This window comes from Monodelphis domestica, chromosome 3 (genome assembly GCF_027887165.1).
Source record: "Monodelphis domestica isolate mMonDom1 chromosome 3, mMonDom1.pri, whole genome shotgun sequence".
In the NCBI taxonomy this organism is placed as follows: Eukaryota; Metazoa; Chordata; class Mammalia; order Didelphimorphia; family Didelphidae; genus Monodelphis; species Monodelphis domestica.
Window position 1 is genome coordinate 19,016,237 of NC_077229.1, and position 16,915 is coordinate 19,033,151.

At 59.9% G+C, this 16,915-nt stretch overlaps 2 protein-coding genes across 5 annotated transcripts in view; one reads left to right on the top strand and one right to left on the bottom strand.

The window, feature by feature from the left end:
• Positions 1-3,770: 3,770 nt before the first annotated feature.
• PIK3IP1 (phosphoinositide-3-kinase interacting protein 1) lies at positions 3,771-9,271 on the top strand. The gene is made up of 6 exons (XM_056821468.1): positions 3,771-4,048; positions 4,820-4,936; positions 5,343-5,459; positions 6,983-7,180; positions 7,278-7,356; positions 8,050-9,271. The coding sequence occupies exons 1-6, from the start codon at positions 3,949-3,951 to the stop codon at positions 8,255-8,257; spliced, it is 819 nt and encodes a 272-aa protein (XP_056677446.1). The 5' UTR covers positions 3,771-3,948; the 3' UTR covers positions 8,258-9,271.
• An 861-nt stretch (positions 9,272-10,132) lies between these two features.
• LIMK2 (LIM domain kinase 2) overlaps positions 10,133-16,915 on the bottom strand; it is a 60,472-nt gene continuing 53,689 nt past the window's right edge. For all 4 annotated transcript variants that reach the window (XM_007490438.2, XM_056821466.1, XM_056821467.1 and 1 more), the window contains 5 exons: positions 16,607-16,672; positions 16,022-16,196; positions 15,548-15,603; positions 11,999-12,156; positions 10,133-11,475 (listed from right to left, as the gene is read on the bottom strand). In XM_007490438.2, the coding sequence (XP_007490500.1) occupies positions 11,331-11,475; positions 11,999-12,156; positions 15,548-15,603; positions 16,022-16,196; positions 16,607-16,672 (600 nt within the window). In that variant the 3' untranslated portion in view covers positions 10,133-11,330. The remainder of the gene's footprint in view (positions 11,476-11,998; positions 12,157-15,547; positions 15,604-16,021; positions 16,197-16,606; positions 16,673-16,915) is intronic.

Here is a 16,915-nt window from a genome sequence, read left to right on the forward strand (position 1 = left end):
CTGGGGTCCCTCCTCTGCACCTGGAGAAATCCTTCCCTGACTTCCAGACCAGGCCAGGTGGGGGCTACCTCCTACAGGAAGCCTTCCCTGGTCCTCCTGAGACCCGGCTGCCAACCAAGGGGCACGCTGCGTCCTGCCGATGCGAGACGGGTGGGGAGGGCCAGCACGGGGCCGTGGGGACCTGCCTCAGGGGCCACAGACTTCCTGCATGTTCTAGGGCTCCCCGGAGCCTCGCACCCACCCCGGCTCATGGATAGGCTTCGGGAGTCCCGGGGGCAAAGCGAGCTGAACCTCTGGTGCCCTTTGCAGCCTCCAGAAGGGGGTGAGGGGCTCCCCCAGCTGCCAAGGGGGCGGTCGGGAGCACGACGTTCCCCAAGGGGAAGAACTAGACTAGAGGCTGCTGGGAGAGCATCCTCAGGATCCCCTCTTCCTCCCCGGAGCTAAGGAGCGTGCTCTAAGCTGGGGACCATTTCTGTTTGCTGGGACGCCCGCGGGTGAGAGGGACTGGGGGCCCCCCACCTTCCACAAGGGGGCCTTCCCTCTGAAGTCCCTGCGCCCGGGCGATGGTGGGGGAGAGCCCAGCCCCCCCTTGGAGGCAGGAGAAGAGACTGGCCACCTCCGTCCTTCCAGGGTCCCCCCAATGCCGCCAGTCCCTGGCCTTTGGCTCTGTGTGGGCACCCATACCTGGACCGACACTCCCGGTGAAAGTCAGGAGGCTCTCTCCTTCCCGAGCCTCCTTCATCACATGTATCTCCCCAAAGGGCAGACTACGTACACGGATGTCTCATGACTCTACACCCTGGGAACCCCACCTAAAAGGAAGAAGCCAGCTTGTGTAGTGGGCCTGAAATCCCAAAGAACCGAGTTCGAATCCTGTCTCATGCACGTATTGGCAGTGTGATCCTGGGCAAGTCATTTCCCCTCCGTTTCCCCATCTGCAAAATGGGGAGCGTGAGAGCAGCTGCCTCCCAGAGTGCTTGGGAGGGTATCATTTGGCAGGCATTTTGCTACTGAAATGTTGGCTCATTACTATTAGCCCAGGGCCCGGGACTCATTAAGAAATGCTTCCTGCAATCCCATGGGGCTCGGCGCGCTGGCTAGAGGTGCTGCCCTAGAAGGACTCGAAGAAGAAACTCCAAGAGGACTCCAGCCACTCCGGGCGGGGCGGGACCTTCAAGATCAGGCACCTAGTGTAACAGTCCCATTTTATAGAGGGAGAAACCGAGGTCAAGACGAGGCTCAAAGCCACCCAAGGGTGGCCGGGAGAGCCCCGAGCGGCAGGGGCCGCCTTGGTCCTGGGCTCGGGCCCCGTCTGCTTCCCGGGCTAGGACTGGAGGTCCCGGGAGGCTCTCGAGCTCTTCAGGGGAGCACGAGCCGACTCCAAGGCGTTTGGGTCACCTCCGCACCGATTCCATCTTGTGGGAGCGGCTCAATCGATATTCCTTTTCATTCCTCCTCAATTACAGCCTGAAGAGTGGATGGGAGGAGGGGTTCCCTGGTCTCCTGCAATCCCGTCCCCGATCTCTGCCTGGGGAGAGCCCAGGAACCTAAAGGACTGCTGGCCAGCCCTATCCCAGGACCCCGACCCAGCCAGACCCCCCAAGTGCGTCAGCTTATGGATGACTCTTAATCCAGGGAATGCCCGAGTCTGTGGGGGCTGGGAGGATGCCAAAGTCGGGGAGGGATCCCCCAAATCCCAATGTCTGTGGGGCTGGGAGGATGCCAAAGTCAGGGAGGGATCCCCCAAATCCCAATGTCTGTGGGGGCTGGGAGGATGCCAAAGTCAGGGAGGGATCCCCCAAATCCCAATGTCTGTGGGGGTTGGGAGGATGCCAAAGTCGGGGAGGGATCCCCCAAATCCCAATGTCTGTGGGGCTGGGAGGATGCCAAAGTCGGGGAGGGATCCCCCAAATCCCAACGTCTGTGGGGGTTGGGAGGATGCCAAAGTCGGGGAGGGATCCCCCAAATCCCAATGTCTGTGGGGCTGGGAGGATGCCAAAGTCGGGGAGGGATCCCCCAAATCCCAACGTCTGTGGGGCTGGGAGGATGCCAAAGTCAGGGAGGGATCCCCCAAATCCCAATGTCTGGGGGGCTGGGAGGATGCCAAAGTCGGGGAGGGATCCCCCAAATCCCAACGTCTGTGGGGCTGGGAGGATGCCAAAGTCAGGGAGGGATCCCCCAAATCCCAATGTCTGTGGGGGCTGGGAGGATGCCAAAGTCAGGGAGGGATCCCCCAAATCCCAATGTCTGTGGGGCTGGGAGGATGCCAAAGTCAGGGAGGGATCCCCCAAATCCCAATGTCTGTGGGGGCTGGGAGGATGCCAAAGTCGGGGAGGGATCCCCCAAATCCCAATGTCTGTGGGGGTTGGGAGGATGCCAAAGTCGGGGAGGGATCCCCCAAATCCCAACGTCTGTGGGGCTGGGAGGATGCCAAAGTCGGGGAGGGATCCCCCAAATCCCAACGTCTGTGGGGCTGGGAGGATGCCAAAGTCGGGGAGGGATCCCCCAAATCCCAATGTCTGTGGGGGTTGGGAGGATGCCAAAGTCGGGGAGGGATCCCCAGAACCCCAGTCAGTGTCTGGAATGCCAAAGTTGGGGACGGACGTCAATCCCTGCTTGATGGGGGCTGAGATGACTCGGCACTTTGCTTCCTTCCCTTGAATTCAGTTAGGATGGAGCATAGGCGAGCAGCTGTCAATGTGTGTTTGTAGGTAGAGTCCATCCAGCCAAAGGCTCTTTTTTACCTGATGCACTCCCGGAGCCTGAGGCTGGCAAAGGGACACAACGGAGGGGGACACTGTGTCTGGCGACTCACTGACTCGGCAGCTACAAGAATGGATTAAGTACTTACTGAGTGTCCGGTGAGAGAGCTAAGTGATGCCTGGATAGAACTCCAGGCTGGAGTCAGGAAGACCTGGGTTCAAATTCCGCCTCAGACACTTACTAGCTGTGACCTTGGGCAAGTCATTTAATGCTGTTTGGCTCAGTTTCCTCATCTGGCAAATGAGAAGGAAATGGCTCAACACTCCTAAATGTCTGCCAAGAAAACCCCAAATGGGGTGATTAAAGCACAAAAATCGCACAATAGTATGGCAAGAGGGGAGAGAGAATTCCTGCCCTCAAGGAGACAAGAGGCAAACAAGTGTGTACAACAAGATAAAGAGTGGCTCCGCTGGAATAGTCCTGTCGGGAGGCTCAGGGGATTGAAGAAGGCTGAGAAAGGCTTGGGCACCCTGGCGGGGAAGGTCCGGCTCCTCCTTCTCTTCCCAGCTTTTTATGCCTCGCTGCCCTCCTTGACACTGAATCTCCAGACACCAGGCCTTTGCCTTGGCAGCACCCCACGTTTGGATATTCTGCCTTCCGGCTTCCCTGACTTTAGCCTCCGCTAGCACCTTCAGCCTTTCCTCAGTTGCTGGCGCCTCCTCTCTCCAGATTTACAAATATCTCCTCCCCAGGTGCTGGGAGTGGCGCCTCTGATGGGACTCCTGGTCTTCCCGGGGCTTGTTGCCCGGCTTTCTGTTCGGGGATGGCCCAGAGCCTCTGACGAGGGCTCCCTCCTCTCTCCCCAGTCCGTGCCTGGGGCCGAGCTGCCCATTCCTCCGGCCCTGCCCACTGAGGCCCTCGGAGATGGCACTCCTTCCCTCTCGCGGCCGGCCGGGCGTGGGGCTGGCACCTGTGGGCCTCCCTGCGCCCCAGGCGGGGCGAGCTGGAGAAGCGAGCGCGCCTTAGGACCCAGGAGCTGCCCGGCTGCTGCTGCTGCTGCTGCAAACGCCCTCCCCTCCTGGGCTGGGGGGAGGCTGTTTACCAGCACGGAGCAGCTCAGGCGAGCCTCCGAGCGAGCGACCCGCAGCCAGGCGGCCGGCCGGGGAGCCGGGCAGCGAGCGGCCGAGCGCTTGGCCGGGGCAGCCGGAGGACCAGCAGCCGGCGGGGTGGCCAGCCCGGCCGAGGATGCGCTCCGGGATGCCGCTGCCCCTGCCCCTGCCCTGGGGGCCCGCGCTGCTGCTCCTGGGCACGGCGCTCCTGGACGCAGCCTCGGGGTCCCGGGGAGGTGAGCCCCAGTCCGGCCCGGCAACTTGGCGGGGAGTTACGGGGAGGGAGGGCAGGAGTGGGCGGCAGTGGGGAACGCGCAGCGGGCTGCCAGCCACGGGCAGCCTGGGCACCCCAGCTCAGCCTTGGGGCAGCGGGGCCAGAGGGGCTGCAGATCCATCTTGGGCATCGGGACAAAGGCAGCGGGGGAGCAGCCCCGGGGCTTGCTGGTCGGACCCGAGCCGGGGCGCTGCGCTCTCTGGCCTCCCGGTGGCACAGTTTGGAGATGCCGCCGCGGAGCTGCAAGCGAGGCTCCCGCTGGCAGTCAGTCCATCAGGCGCAGCGGGCGGGGGGCAGCCCGGAGCCCAGGCAGCTGCCCCAGGGCTCCCCTCAGCGCATTTTCTCCTTATTTCCTGCTGTGTTCAAAGGGGGGGGTCCAGCTGAAGGCTTGGGAATGGGGGGGTCTGGAGTCATGCCCGGTTTACATAACAGGAACAACTGTCCCATGCACCAGAGCCAGGGAGGCGGGATGCCCACCCACTGAGCACTGGGCTCCAGGCAGCTCTGGCAGGGCCCTTCAGCCTCTCGGTCACATTTTACAGATGGGGAAACTGAGGTCCAGAGGGGAGCAGGGCTGCACGGGGTGTTAGGGGACTCCAAAGTGACAGGGCTTTCCCCTGCGGAGGCTCTGCCGCCCTCCTCGCTGGCCCGGGCACCAGGAGGGTCCTCTAGCTACCAGCTCGTGCCCCGTGGAGATGCCGAGCCCCCCCCCCCCGCCCCTCCTCCCTCACAGGCTGCTTCTGGGACCGGGGCCATCTGTACCGAGCAGACCAGAGCGCCGCTGCCCAGGGACTGCTCTGTCTCAATTGGCAGGAAGTGCAAAGCCAGGGGGCAGAGATCCTCGCCACCGGTGAGGAGGGAGGGCCGCTGGGCGAGGGGGTGGGCACGGGAGTGGATGGGAAGGTCCCCGAGTGCCGGCGGAGGGAGAATGGGAGGTGGGTGGAGGGATTCTGGGGCAGAATTGGGGTGGGGGTGGGAGGAGGGAGAGAAGGCAGTGATGAAGGGCGAAGGGCGGAGGGGAAGAAGCGTAGGAGAAGAAGAGCGGAAGGGACGGAGTTGAGTGAGCAGTTGAAGAAGGAAACTGAGGGAATAAAGAGTTGAGGGAGGAGGCGAGGGAGAAAGTGACGGAGGAGGTGGGGGAGGGAGGGGAGAACTGGCTGAAGGAGATGAGGAACGAGGTGAGGGAGGAGGCGCACAGCGCGCATCTCGGCGGGGGGCCAGACTCCGGCCCCTCCACCCTCGGCCTCTACCCGTAGCGGAGAACCACAGCTTCTGCCGGAACCCGGACTCGGACCCCGCGGGGCCCTGGTGTTACGTGAGCGGCTTGTCAGGAGCCCCCGAGAAGCGGCGCTGTGAGCCCGTCCCGTGTGCAGGTACCGCCACTACCCAGAGGCCGCTTTGGCCCGCCCCTGCTTCCACGCCATTGGCTCGGCTTCTGAGCCCGCCTCCTCACCCCGCCCCCAAGAACTGCCCCGCCCCCGCTTCCTCTCAACCCCAGCTCTAGCTCCGCCTTTGGCCCCGCCCCCTCCACCTCACCATTGGCTGTGGCTGTCTCCGGGCCTCGGCGCTGAGAGCCCATTGGCCGCCAGGGCCGCTCCCCATGATCTCATCCTCGGCGAGCTCGCTGGTAAACAAGAATGTTCTTAGAACCTGTGGGGGGCGGGGACATGGCGGGGAAACTGAGGCATAGGACGAGTTCGAGGTCTGGGCTAGGAGGGGCCGCGGAGATCCCAGACCAGCCGCTGTTACAGAGAGGGAAAGAGACGTGGACCAAGTGGTGGAGCTAGGAATCCAATCAATGTGACCCCGCTGCTGTCGGAGCTGGGAGGGGCCTTAGGCCACTTAGGGGGAAACTGAGGCCCAGAGAGGGAACCCGCAGCTTTCCTGGAAGCGGTTAGAGGTCGTGTTCCCCCGCCCCTGAAGCAGCCCCCTCTTGTAAGCTAGTCTACATGGTGGGGAAAACGTCTTTCCTTTGAGCGAGGCTTGTGGGCTGGCTTGGCTCCGCACAAGCAGGAGCCAGGCCCTCCTCGGTGGTGTCGGGAGGGCATCCTTTAGACATAAAGGCCCATGTTTTCCTCAGTAAGTTAGGGGAGCCCAAAAGAGGGATAGGGAAGAGCTTAGCGCCAGAAGAGAGACAGGGAGGATCATGGGGGGAAAATGAAAATGTAAAAGGTTTTGCACAAACGACCAGTATGGTATAGCTGGAAGAGCCTGTGAATGAGAGCGGGGCCCTGAGTTTGAGTCCTACCTTGCTCTGCCCTATCCTGCAATAACCCTTAAAGTGCTAGATAGGACCCCCGAAAGCTGCCCCCGGCTCAAAGTCATCCAACAAGTCAGAAGGGCCCTCCCAGCAGGCCCTTGGGGTTGACCCACTCACTTTACAAAGGGCACAGAGCTAGTAAATGGCAGAGTCAGAATTTGAACCCTGGACCTCAAATGTCTTGCACCCTACTCCTCAAGGCAACGCCCATCAGGGAACAAGTTGGTAACATTTCTGAAGCACCTACTATGTGCCAGGTGCGATGCCAAGTGCTGTAGAAACAAAGGCATAAACAGGGCATCTGTGCCACAGCCGGTGGTTCCAAACGTCCAGAGGAGACCCTGGGCAAAATGGCCCTGGGGTGCTAGTCAGGGAGGGAAGTCAGGAATAACAACATGGTGACACCTTACAGACACGGTCCCATGGGGCAGGGGCTCTTGTTGCCCCCGTTTTATAGATGAGGAAATGGAGACTGACAGGTTAGGTGACCTACCCTGGGCCATACACCAGTCACAGAAAAAGCCATCGAGGTGGCAGCAGGAGATGGGATTTCACAGCCCGGCTCCGACACCGGAGTTGGCATCCTCTGGAGCCACCTCCGTCCCTCCTGACAGCCGCCCTTTCCTCTACCTCCAGGGACCCCTCCTCAGGAAACCTCACCCGTCCCCACCGAAGCAGAGGCGTCTCAGGGAACCCAGGGGGCCGACGGGGAGGTCTTCGCTGTGGCCGACTCTTTGCCTTCTCACAGTGAGTCGGCGGCTGTGCAGCCTGTGATTGGGGTCCGCCAGAGAGTGAGGATGAGCGCCTCAGAGAAGAAGGACCTCGGGACCCTCGGTACGGCCTGGCCCTCCTCCCAGCCTCCCCTGGGGCTCCCACCCGGCCCTTCATCCCTCGGGACCAGCCACCCTGAACGCCCCCCTCTTCTTGGCAGGCTACGTCCTGGGGATCACCATGACGGCGCTCATTGTCACCATCGGGGCCGGCATCGTCCTGGGCTACGTCTACAAGAGGTCAGTGTGGGACGGGCCCTCCCCCTCCCCTGCACACACCTCTTACAGACCCCGTGGTCCAGGAAGTGAGGCCTGGGTTCAAATTCTGCCTCCGCTGCTTACTCCTTGCATGGCTCTAGTGGAGGCCTTTCTCCTCTCCTGGTCTCCGGTTCTGCTATTGTAAACCGAGTGTTGGCCTAGACGGTCTCTGAGGTCTTGGTGGAGGACTGAGGAGGGACTTGGGGGGCTCCCTGACTCCCCCCTGGAGGGGGTCACCTTGCTGGGCTCTGCTTGGGAGGAAGCTGGGGTTGCCTCAGTGGGGTTTTTGTGCCCCTCCTCAGCCTGGGAAGAGGAAGCCGGGCAGGCGGGCAGGCAGGCAGGCAGGCGGGCTCCTGGCTCTGGTTTCTGGCCCTTTGGCAAGGCAGGGATCACGTTACTGCAGCAGAAGCGGGGCTGGAGCTCTTGCCCGCTGGGGGGGCGGCTTTGTCCCAGGGTGGTGGGGAGGATGTAAAGGGCCCCCCTGCGTCCCCCCGGCCAGGCCGAGCTCCAGGGTGGCTCTGATCCAGGCCAGGAAAGCGGGTAAGCTCTCCCTGCACGGCCTCAACGCCAGGCTTGCTTCTCCTGGGCCTCCATGAGGCCCTTTGAGAAAGGTCAGAGGCCGGGACAGGCAGAACTGGGCGGGCGCCTCCGTGACTCGGATCTGCTTTCCGTCAGGGGGAAGGACCTCAAAGAGCACCATGAGCAGAAGGCCTATGAGCGGGAGATGCAGCGGGTCAGCCTGCCCTTGTCCGCCTTCACCAACCCCACGTGCGACGTGGTAGATGAGAAGGTCGTCGTGGTCCACGGCCGGCAGACACCCGTGGGGGACGCCAGGGACGGTGATGCGCCCCTCATGGGCCGGGCCGGCACGCCGGGGGCCTGAGCCCGCGCTGGGAGGGACACGGCAGGACGGCCCCTCTGCCTCCGGGGAGGCCGTCCATCCACTCCTTTCTGTCCCTCAGGGCAGGGGTCACCTGTGGCTAGAGGGGTGCTGGGCACAGGGGCTTCCCACCGCTCAAGCCAGGGCTGGGGTGGCCTGTCCCGGGGACACCTTTTGTGCTCTAGCATTCCACATGGCCTTCTTCCCGGTGCCCGTACTGTCACCTCTGTAGTTCAGGAAGATGGCGGCCTTGCCCGGGTCCGAGGGAGAGGCCACGGGGAAAGCGGCCTCTATCGTTTGGGCCCGGGGACTTGCCACGGCCCTCCGTGGCCGGAACTCAGTTTGTGCACCTCGAAACAGAGCTCTGCGTGCTAGAAAAAGGGGGAGTCACCAGGCTGTTCCTGGGGCCACAGGCAGGTGCCTCCGGCCAACCCAGGGAGTCGGGGCCAGGAGTGTAGGGCCGAGGACGATATTAGACACTTCCCGACGGTCTCAGGAATGCGCTCCGTGTGGGACCCCCCAGAGGCTGGCAGAAGCTCGAGGCTCCGAGAGAGGGAAGTAGATGGTTCTGGCAGTCCTTCCTGCCTCTGGGCAGGCTGGCAGCCCAGGACAGGCTCATTCCCTCGGGGTCAGCGTCTCCGAATCGCTCCTGCCGGGCTCCTCCGACTTTCCCTCCGTTACTCATAAGGCCTTACGAGGGAGGGAGTGCCTGGTCCTGCCCCCCAATCCAAGCAGCTGCGTGTGTGTGCATACGTGTGACTGGTCCTGCCCCCAATCCAAGCGGCTGCATGTGTGTGTGTGTGCGAATGTGCCAGGCCCAGCAGTGTGCCCTGCCCTGGGGCAGCCCCTGGCATCCCTAAGACTGGCTGGCACGGGGGCCGCCCCCAAGGCTGCGTGAATGGCTCCGGCGCCTTTGCCCATCTCTGTTTTCTATACCTCACCGAACACCTGCACCCGCGGGCAGGAGGCCACTCGGGATCCAACTCGGCGAAGCCCTATTAAACAGGACAAAACGCACCGCCTGTCCTGTGGTCCTTGGCTCGGGTGCCCCAGTGAGCACAGAAACACCCTCCTGACAGTGGGCTGCGGCTCCCCGCTTTACCCGGGCTCTCCGGGAGCCGCCCCAGCTCTGCCCCCAACACAGCTCAGCTCATCAGAGGGGAGTGGCGCGGCGGAGGATTCCGGTTCTGCTAATCACCGGGTGACCTCAGGCGCGTCGCTGCCTCTTTGGGCCCTTCCAGCTCCGCCAGCACTAATCTAGTGTTCCAGGGGTGGAGAGGGAGCCGGGGACAGAGGGTCTCGGGGGAGCTTTTAGACAGCAGGCCCTGGACCCCCAGCTGAGGCTCCACTCTGAAGTTTGCCCCCGACATGAGCACCTGGGAGCCTGGATGCCTTCACGTCTGGCGTCGCCATGGGCTGGGCATTGGCCTATGTGCCAGGCACTGAGACCAAGTCTAGGAACAGGTCTCTTTCAGTGAGGCTAGAGGAGACCTATGTTCGCTTCATTCCATAACTGTGCAGATAGAAGGTTGGGGACCTTAGAACGCAGAATGTCAGGGCTGGGAGGGAGCCTAGAACTGGGGGTATCGGGGCTGGGAGCCTAGAACTGGGGGTATCGGGGCTGGGAGGGAGCCTAGAACTGGGGGTATTGGGGCTGGGAGGGAGCCTAGAACTGGGAATTCTGGAGGTAGCCTTTGCAATTCTAATCCAAACCACTCACTTCAAAAATGAGGGAAACCATGGTCCGAGGCCACACTGCTGGTGGGTAACTAGTGGCAGCTGGATCTGGGGGGACCCCAGGGGCCAAGTCCAAACCAGCTCCTTGGACTCTGATCTCTTGCTCGGATCCAATCCAAAGCCCCAATAATCTGACATTGGTTCCATCAACTCTATTTATTGCTTAATTTATTAAGTTGGCCCCATGGCCGGGATGGGCTCCCCTCTTTACACCCACCACAAACATGGGTTCTTGGCCTGCCAGGGGAAGGATGCTTGCGGCCCGCTTCCTCTCACCTGACTGACCGTCCCGGACCTCCCGAGGGTCCTCCTCCGTCAGGCCCGCCACATCCTGCCACTGAGGAGGCCACAGCTGGTACTACCCAGCTCAGTAGGGAAAAAAGTAAACTCGAGTCTGGAGATGAGAAGCAGCTCCAGCCTTCCTCAGACTACGTACATTATTTCACAGATTTCTGTCAATGGGGCCAACAGAAGCGAACAGCCCCCGGCCGCCCCTTTATGCGTCTTGGGGAGGGCTTAGAGCCACATGAAGCTGTCTGGGGGCTGCTCCTCGGGATTCCTTTCTGGGTCTGGGCTCGCTCCAGGATGGCTGGGAAAAGGGCAGGGGGTGGCGGGTCAGCCTGGCTTCGGGGCTCCCTGCTCTTCTCCCCCCCATCCCTCAGAAGAGGGGCGACTAGAGCCCCCCCGCTGAGCCGGGCGAGGGTGCCCACCGGAGTGGAGATGCCCAGTACCAGGGAACGTCCACCCTCGCTAGCTTGGGGCCCATCCACCCTCGTTCCCTCTCCCTTCTGGCTGCCTGCCGTAAAGCACGTTCTAGGTTCCGAGAAGTGATGCTGTGGTCCCTGGGCCCTTCCCCAGAGGGGCGGCGGGGCAGGCTGGGGCTTGCTAGCTGGCACCACAGGCACGCTTTGCTCGCACACGTCTAGGGTGGCAGAGGCCAGTTGAGGCCTCTTCGGGGGAGAGGCTGCTTCAGGCCTCTGCCCAGGAGGGGAGGAATCCCAGCCCTCTGGATTCTTCCCAGGGCGGGTGTGGACGGCCCGTCCCCAGCTACTCCCAAAGTCCCAGATTCTCCCTGGCTGAGGAGCCGGGCGTCGCTTCACAGCTTGCAGTGGAGGGTTGCGTTTGGAGATGGGGACGAGGCACCCCGCGTGCCCCAGAGATGAATCTCCTGAGCAGTAGTGTCGGGCACGGTTTCCTCCGGAGGAGGTAGCAGAGAACGGCTTCTTCCACTTGCAGAGGGCTGTGCCACGGCTCCAGACGGGCAGTGCCTTGTCCTAATGCCCTCCAGGTGGCTGGGCGCCTCGTTCCTGTCCACACCGCTGGCGGCCCGGGGAAGAGCTTAGGACAAGGGCTCTCGGCTCAGCCCGTACTGCGCGCTCACGTCGTGGTCCAGCTCTTCCAGCTCTGAGGGGAGGGGGATCCCCAGTTCTCCCAGGTAAAGGGAAAGTGCTTCAAAGGAATCTTCCAGTTTTGAGAATGGGGGTCTGGAAAGAAATACAAGCAGCACCTCAGGGTGGGGGGCCTGCATGTCGCCACAGAAGGCCGGACTCCAGCTCTCCCCGCCGGCCTGGGAAGGTGCGAGCTCCCTCACGTACATCGGACTCGCTCACGACCGGACTGCCACGCGCGCTTCTCAGAGCAGACCTGTGAGCCAGGCTGGACCACACCATCCCCATTTCAGAGGAGAGGTCGTGGTCTGGGCCAAGCTCACGAAGCTCAGCGAGGCATCCAGAGCCGGAGCCTGGCCTTCGCCTTGTGACTCCGGACCAGAGCGCTTCTGCTACCTCGTTCTGTCTCCCAGAATCACGGCTGAGAGCTCAACAGATCCCTCACGATGAATGTGTCCTCTCTACAGCCACCTGGATGGCTCCTTGTCAGTGCCCCAAGGACTGACTCTGGGGCTGCGCTGATCCTTTGTGTTCAGGGAGCCAGGCAGGAGGGAAGCCTGGGGCTGGCCCAGAGACCCCTCACCACTGGGACCTACCGGACAGAAAATGGGCCTCTCACCTGCTTTCCGGCTCGAGTTTGCAGCAGATGGCAGCGAGGGGAAAGAAGGCCGGGGGACAGTCTGTGGGCACAAACTTTTCCCAGAAAAGCTTCACGTTGAGGCCAAAGTCCAGTGTGCGGGGGAGACAGTCAGGGTCTGCATACACCTGCCCAATGATCTGCACGGGAAACGAGGGAAGATCAGGAAGGGAGCAGAACTAAGCCCCTTCTCCAGGAGCAGGTAAAAAGGGCAAGCTTTGGGTGGAAGTGCAAAATAGGAACACGAGGAAGCTCAGGACAGTCCCAGGAAGCCCCTGGGCTCTTCTGCCCCAACCTCACAGGAGGCCAGGGGCTACCTGGGACCAACCCCTCCTGCCCAACTACACGGGATGCTCCTCCTTCCTGAAGGACTCCTAGCATTTCCTCCTTGGGTTGCAGCCACTCCTCAGCTCCCAGCTGTGGTGGCAGTCTCCAATCTAATTCAGCAACTATTTTGGCCTGACCATGAGGAGCCAGAGGCTGGAAATGACATGAAGACAAAAACCCAACAGCCCCCACACTCCGGGAGCTTATAAACTCACAACCCAGATGCTGAGAGATTAACTTCATGCTCGATAGAATTCACTTGGGAATCCATCAGGCCCTGGGGATTTTTTCTTAGGGAGTTCTTTGATGGCTTGTTCAATTTCTTTTTCTGATATGGGATTATTTAAGTGTTCTATTTCTTGTTAATCTAGGCAATTTATATTTTTGTAAATATTCATCCATATCACCTAGATTGCCACATAGTTGGGCATAATAGTTTCTAATGGCTGCCTTAAATTCGTTGGAGGTGAGGTCTCCCTTTTCAACTTGGATACTGTCGATTTGGTTTTCTTCTTTCCTTTTTTTAATTAGATTGACCAGTACTTTGTCTTATTTTATTTTATTTTTTCAAAGTACCAGCTTCTAGTCTTATTTATTAACTCAACAGTTCTTTGACTTTCAATTTGACCAATTTCTCCTTTGATTTTTAGATCTCTAATTTAGTCTTCATCTGACTTTTAATTTGTTCACTTTCTAGTTTTTTAATTTGCATGCCCAATTCATTGACCTCTGCCCCCCCCCAATTTGTTAATATATGCAATAAAGGATATAAATTTCCCCGAGTACTGCTTTGGCTGTATCCCATAGATTTTGAAAGGATGTGAGAGATTAACTTCAAAAGGGAAGAAGTGCAGAAGAATTTTCACCTGAGCTATGCTAGAAGGGAGGGAGGAATTCGGGGAGGAGTAAGGGCATTCCAGACATGGGGGACCATCTGGACAACAGCTCAGAGGCCACAATTAAGGAGGGACAGCAAATAGGGAGAGGACTAGAGAGTAGGGGAGATACACATTTCCAGGAACCAAGGCTGGAATGGCAAATGGTGGCTAGAAGGCTGAGGAGTCTGTATTCTATCTCAGTGGCAGAAGGGAGCTAGTAAGGGCTCTGGAGGAGGGAGGGGATAACATGGTCAGAGCTGGGTGGACAGGGGGTTCACAGGCCTGAATACTTAGAACAAAAAGGAGCCTCAGAGGCCACCAAGTCCAATCCTGGTCTTCTATGGGAATTAGAGAGAGCAAAGGATTCCAGACACCCTAGAGGCCATCTGGCCTCCCACCAAGATTTACAGGAGAGGTCCAGGGAATGATCAATGTTGCCCACATAGGAGGTGGCAGAAAGAGGCTGGCAGCTAGGCCCTGACTCCAGATCCAGGGTTCTTCCATGGACCACAATGATCCCCAGAGAGAAGAGACAGGAAGTAAGATGAGACCAATGAGGAAGCTATGAACCTAGTGGGGGTCTGTGCCAGTCAAGAGAGAAGAGAACCCCCTTAGGGGTGAGGACCACCAAGCTGTAGAAACAGACTGGCTGTGGGGATGAAAGGAATGGGAAGTCACACCCCTGGATGACTTGGAGAGTGCCACAAACAACCAGGGGCAACTGACTCCTGAAAAAATCCTAATGGGCTCCATTTCAGACTCCTTGGCTCCCTAACCCTCCAGCAAGGTTGGAGGGACGCACAAGAGTCCCGGGGGACAGGAGGTCAATCTCAGAATGATCTGGATCTATGCAAACTAACGGGATTGCCAGGAAAGAGGAGAACAGGCTCTGGAGCAAAGTCTTGGTGGGCATTCGTGCTCCTTGAGCAAGTCATCGACCGGGATGACAACAAGGATTCTAAAGGATCCACTGAGCAGTCATCAGACAGAAAGCAGGCTCCCAGATGCCAGAGGAGCAAAGCAAATGATCACAGCATCAAGGGCTGCAGGCAGGCCCAGAGGAGAACTGAAAAAAAAAAGGCTACTGGACCAATCACAGGCCACCTGGGAGGCATCAACTGCAGCTGAGCCATAGCTTCTGGAGTTTGATTTCACAGAACTGAGGTGCGAATGGGAGCTGTAAGAAAGTGGGAGGCAAGGAGGGCAGACTAGCCTTTCCAGAAGTTCAGTGATGAGATGGAAAGGAGGGAGGTGGGTCATCATTCGAGGGTGATGTAAAGGTAAGGCCAAGAAGAGTTTTTTTTAAGGCTGAGGAAGGCCTGACAAGGAAGGAGCTGGTGGGTAAAAGGAGAGCCTGAAATAAGAGAAAAAGAAAAGGGATGACAGAGGCCACCATCTCCCAGAGGAGGAGGGGTTTGCTTAGGCAAGCTTCGCCCATCTCTGTATCACAGACTCATTAAAGGGCAGAATGTGTGTGTGTGTGTGTGTGTGTGTGTGTGTGTGTGTGGTGGGATGAGGAGGGGTCAGGAGGGGTAGAGGAGGGAGAGGGAGGAGTCCATGGTGGGTGGCCTCAATTTCCTAATCACAGGAAGGGAAGTCCTCTGTCAAGAGGGAGGGAGGAGCATGTCTGGCATGGCTGCTGTGGCAATTAGCAGCCAGGGAAAATAAAAGGGCTGCCATGGAGCAGAGAGGGTCTGGCGGAGAAGAAGTCACAAATCTGGAGCAAGGCCAGAGGCACGTTTGGGGCCCTTTCTCAAGGATTTGGTAGCATGTGAACAGGAGCTGAGAAAGCAGCCTAGCAGGGCTAAAGGCCAGAGTGTGCCTGGCAATAAGACAAGGGCCCCCTTCTAGAAGAGCCGAGAGTAGCTGCAAATTAAAAACTAAGTCAATAAATAAAAAAGCGAAGGAGGATAGGAATCCCTGGCTCCCGGATCCCAAGGCCAGCAGTCGAGCCTCACTGGGGCGCCCTCATCGCCTCTGGCTCCTTTCATCACTTTGGCCTCCCTTGCACGGAGCACAGGGCCTTCCTTGTTCCTGCAAGTATTTGTGCAATTAAACAGATGGGCTACAATCTGCACCGGCAGAGAAGGGCCACATGAAGGAAAGCGAGCGATTTGTCTTCGCTTCAAGTATGGCAAGTTGGCGGGTCCCACCAGGCTATACCCTCGCCGAGGGCCGGGGTCCTGCCTCCTTCTTGTTGGAGAAAAGCCTGTCCCCCTAAAGGGCTGCCGCCGCCTGTGCCAAGGAAGAGGAAAAGGCCGAGCCGAGGCCGCCCCTGCGCGTCCATCGGGCTGAGCCAGGGTCCGGCACGGAGCGCTCAACTCACCTCACAGAGAACTATTCCAAAGGAGAAGACGTCCACCGTCTCGTCATAGCTCTTTCCTAGGGGAACACGAAAGAAGGGGCCTGAGGACATCTCCTTTGGTAGCCGGCCTTGGGTCCGTCGGGAGGCGCTCGTGGCGGTGTGGGTGGGGGGACCCTGCAAGCCCTTATTCAGCAAGAAGGGACGCCAAGGAGCAGCCCCGAGCCCCGAGAGCCCTGCGTCTGACGCCGAGATGACTTGGCAGGCCCCAGGCCTGGCCGTCTAGGACAGAGTCCAGAAGCTGGCCCGGATGAGCCCTGGCCAGGGAGGAGTCTGGGGAACGCGAGTACAGAGGCCTCGGCTCAGAGAACCCGGCCTCGGGCCTGGCTCTGCCGTCGCTGAGGCGCTTCTGCAGCAGGGTAACGAGGGCAAAGACGTCAGCACGAAGAGTGCCTGAAGTGTGGAGCCCAAGCTTGCCCCCCGGGGCAGACGCCTCACCATTGAGCATCTCGGGGGCCATCCAGTAAGGGTTCCCCACCACGGTGTAGCGCTTCTTGCGGTCACTCTTGCGGAGGGTGCGCTTCTTGGCGGAAGCCTTCTCCGGGGTGGGCTTCTTCCTCTCCTCCACGATGAGCCTCGAGAGCCCAAAATCAGCCACCACCACCGTCTTGTCCTGACCAAAGACACAAAGCGTCGCTCACCCTCCTCGGGGCGGGCGGTGCTTCTTCCCTCCCCAGCCCTTGTCTCTCAGCATACAGGCGCAGGGAGAAGGGCCCAAGAAGGGCAGTCTGCCCCGGAAGGGAGCTTCTGGAGCACGTGAGGAGGGCCGAGAAGAAGCCACGTCTGACAGGGCAGGCGAATGAGGCTCGGGGTGCCAACGGAGAGGAGGGCCGAGATGGACGAGGGGGAGGGAGCGACACCCCAGAGAAGGGAGCCGGAAAGCGGGGTGGACGCTAGAGGACGGCAGGCCTTGCCCCGAGCCAGGGGCCCCAGAGCCTGGCATCTGGCGCAGAAGGGAAAGGTCTGTTGGCTCATGGCTAAAACAGTTCCTGCACGCCTCCCCGGAGCACCCAGGGCACTCACCAGCTTGATGAGGCAGTTGTGGGAGTTCAGATCTCGGTGAATGATGCACATGGAGTGCAGATATGCCTGGAATGGAAGGGAGCATGGAGGAGCATCAGCTGAGGTCCAGCTCTTCTGTCAGAGCTCGCCGGAAGATGTCCCTCTCAAAGGCAGGCTTATTTCTTTCTTTTGAAAAACCCTTTTGGCTCAGAACTGATATTGGTTTGGAGGCTAGACAATGGGAGTTACGTGACTTGCCCAGGGTCACACAGCTGGGCAGTGTCTGAGGTCGCATCTGAACCCAGGACCTCCTGCCTCTAGGCCTGGCTC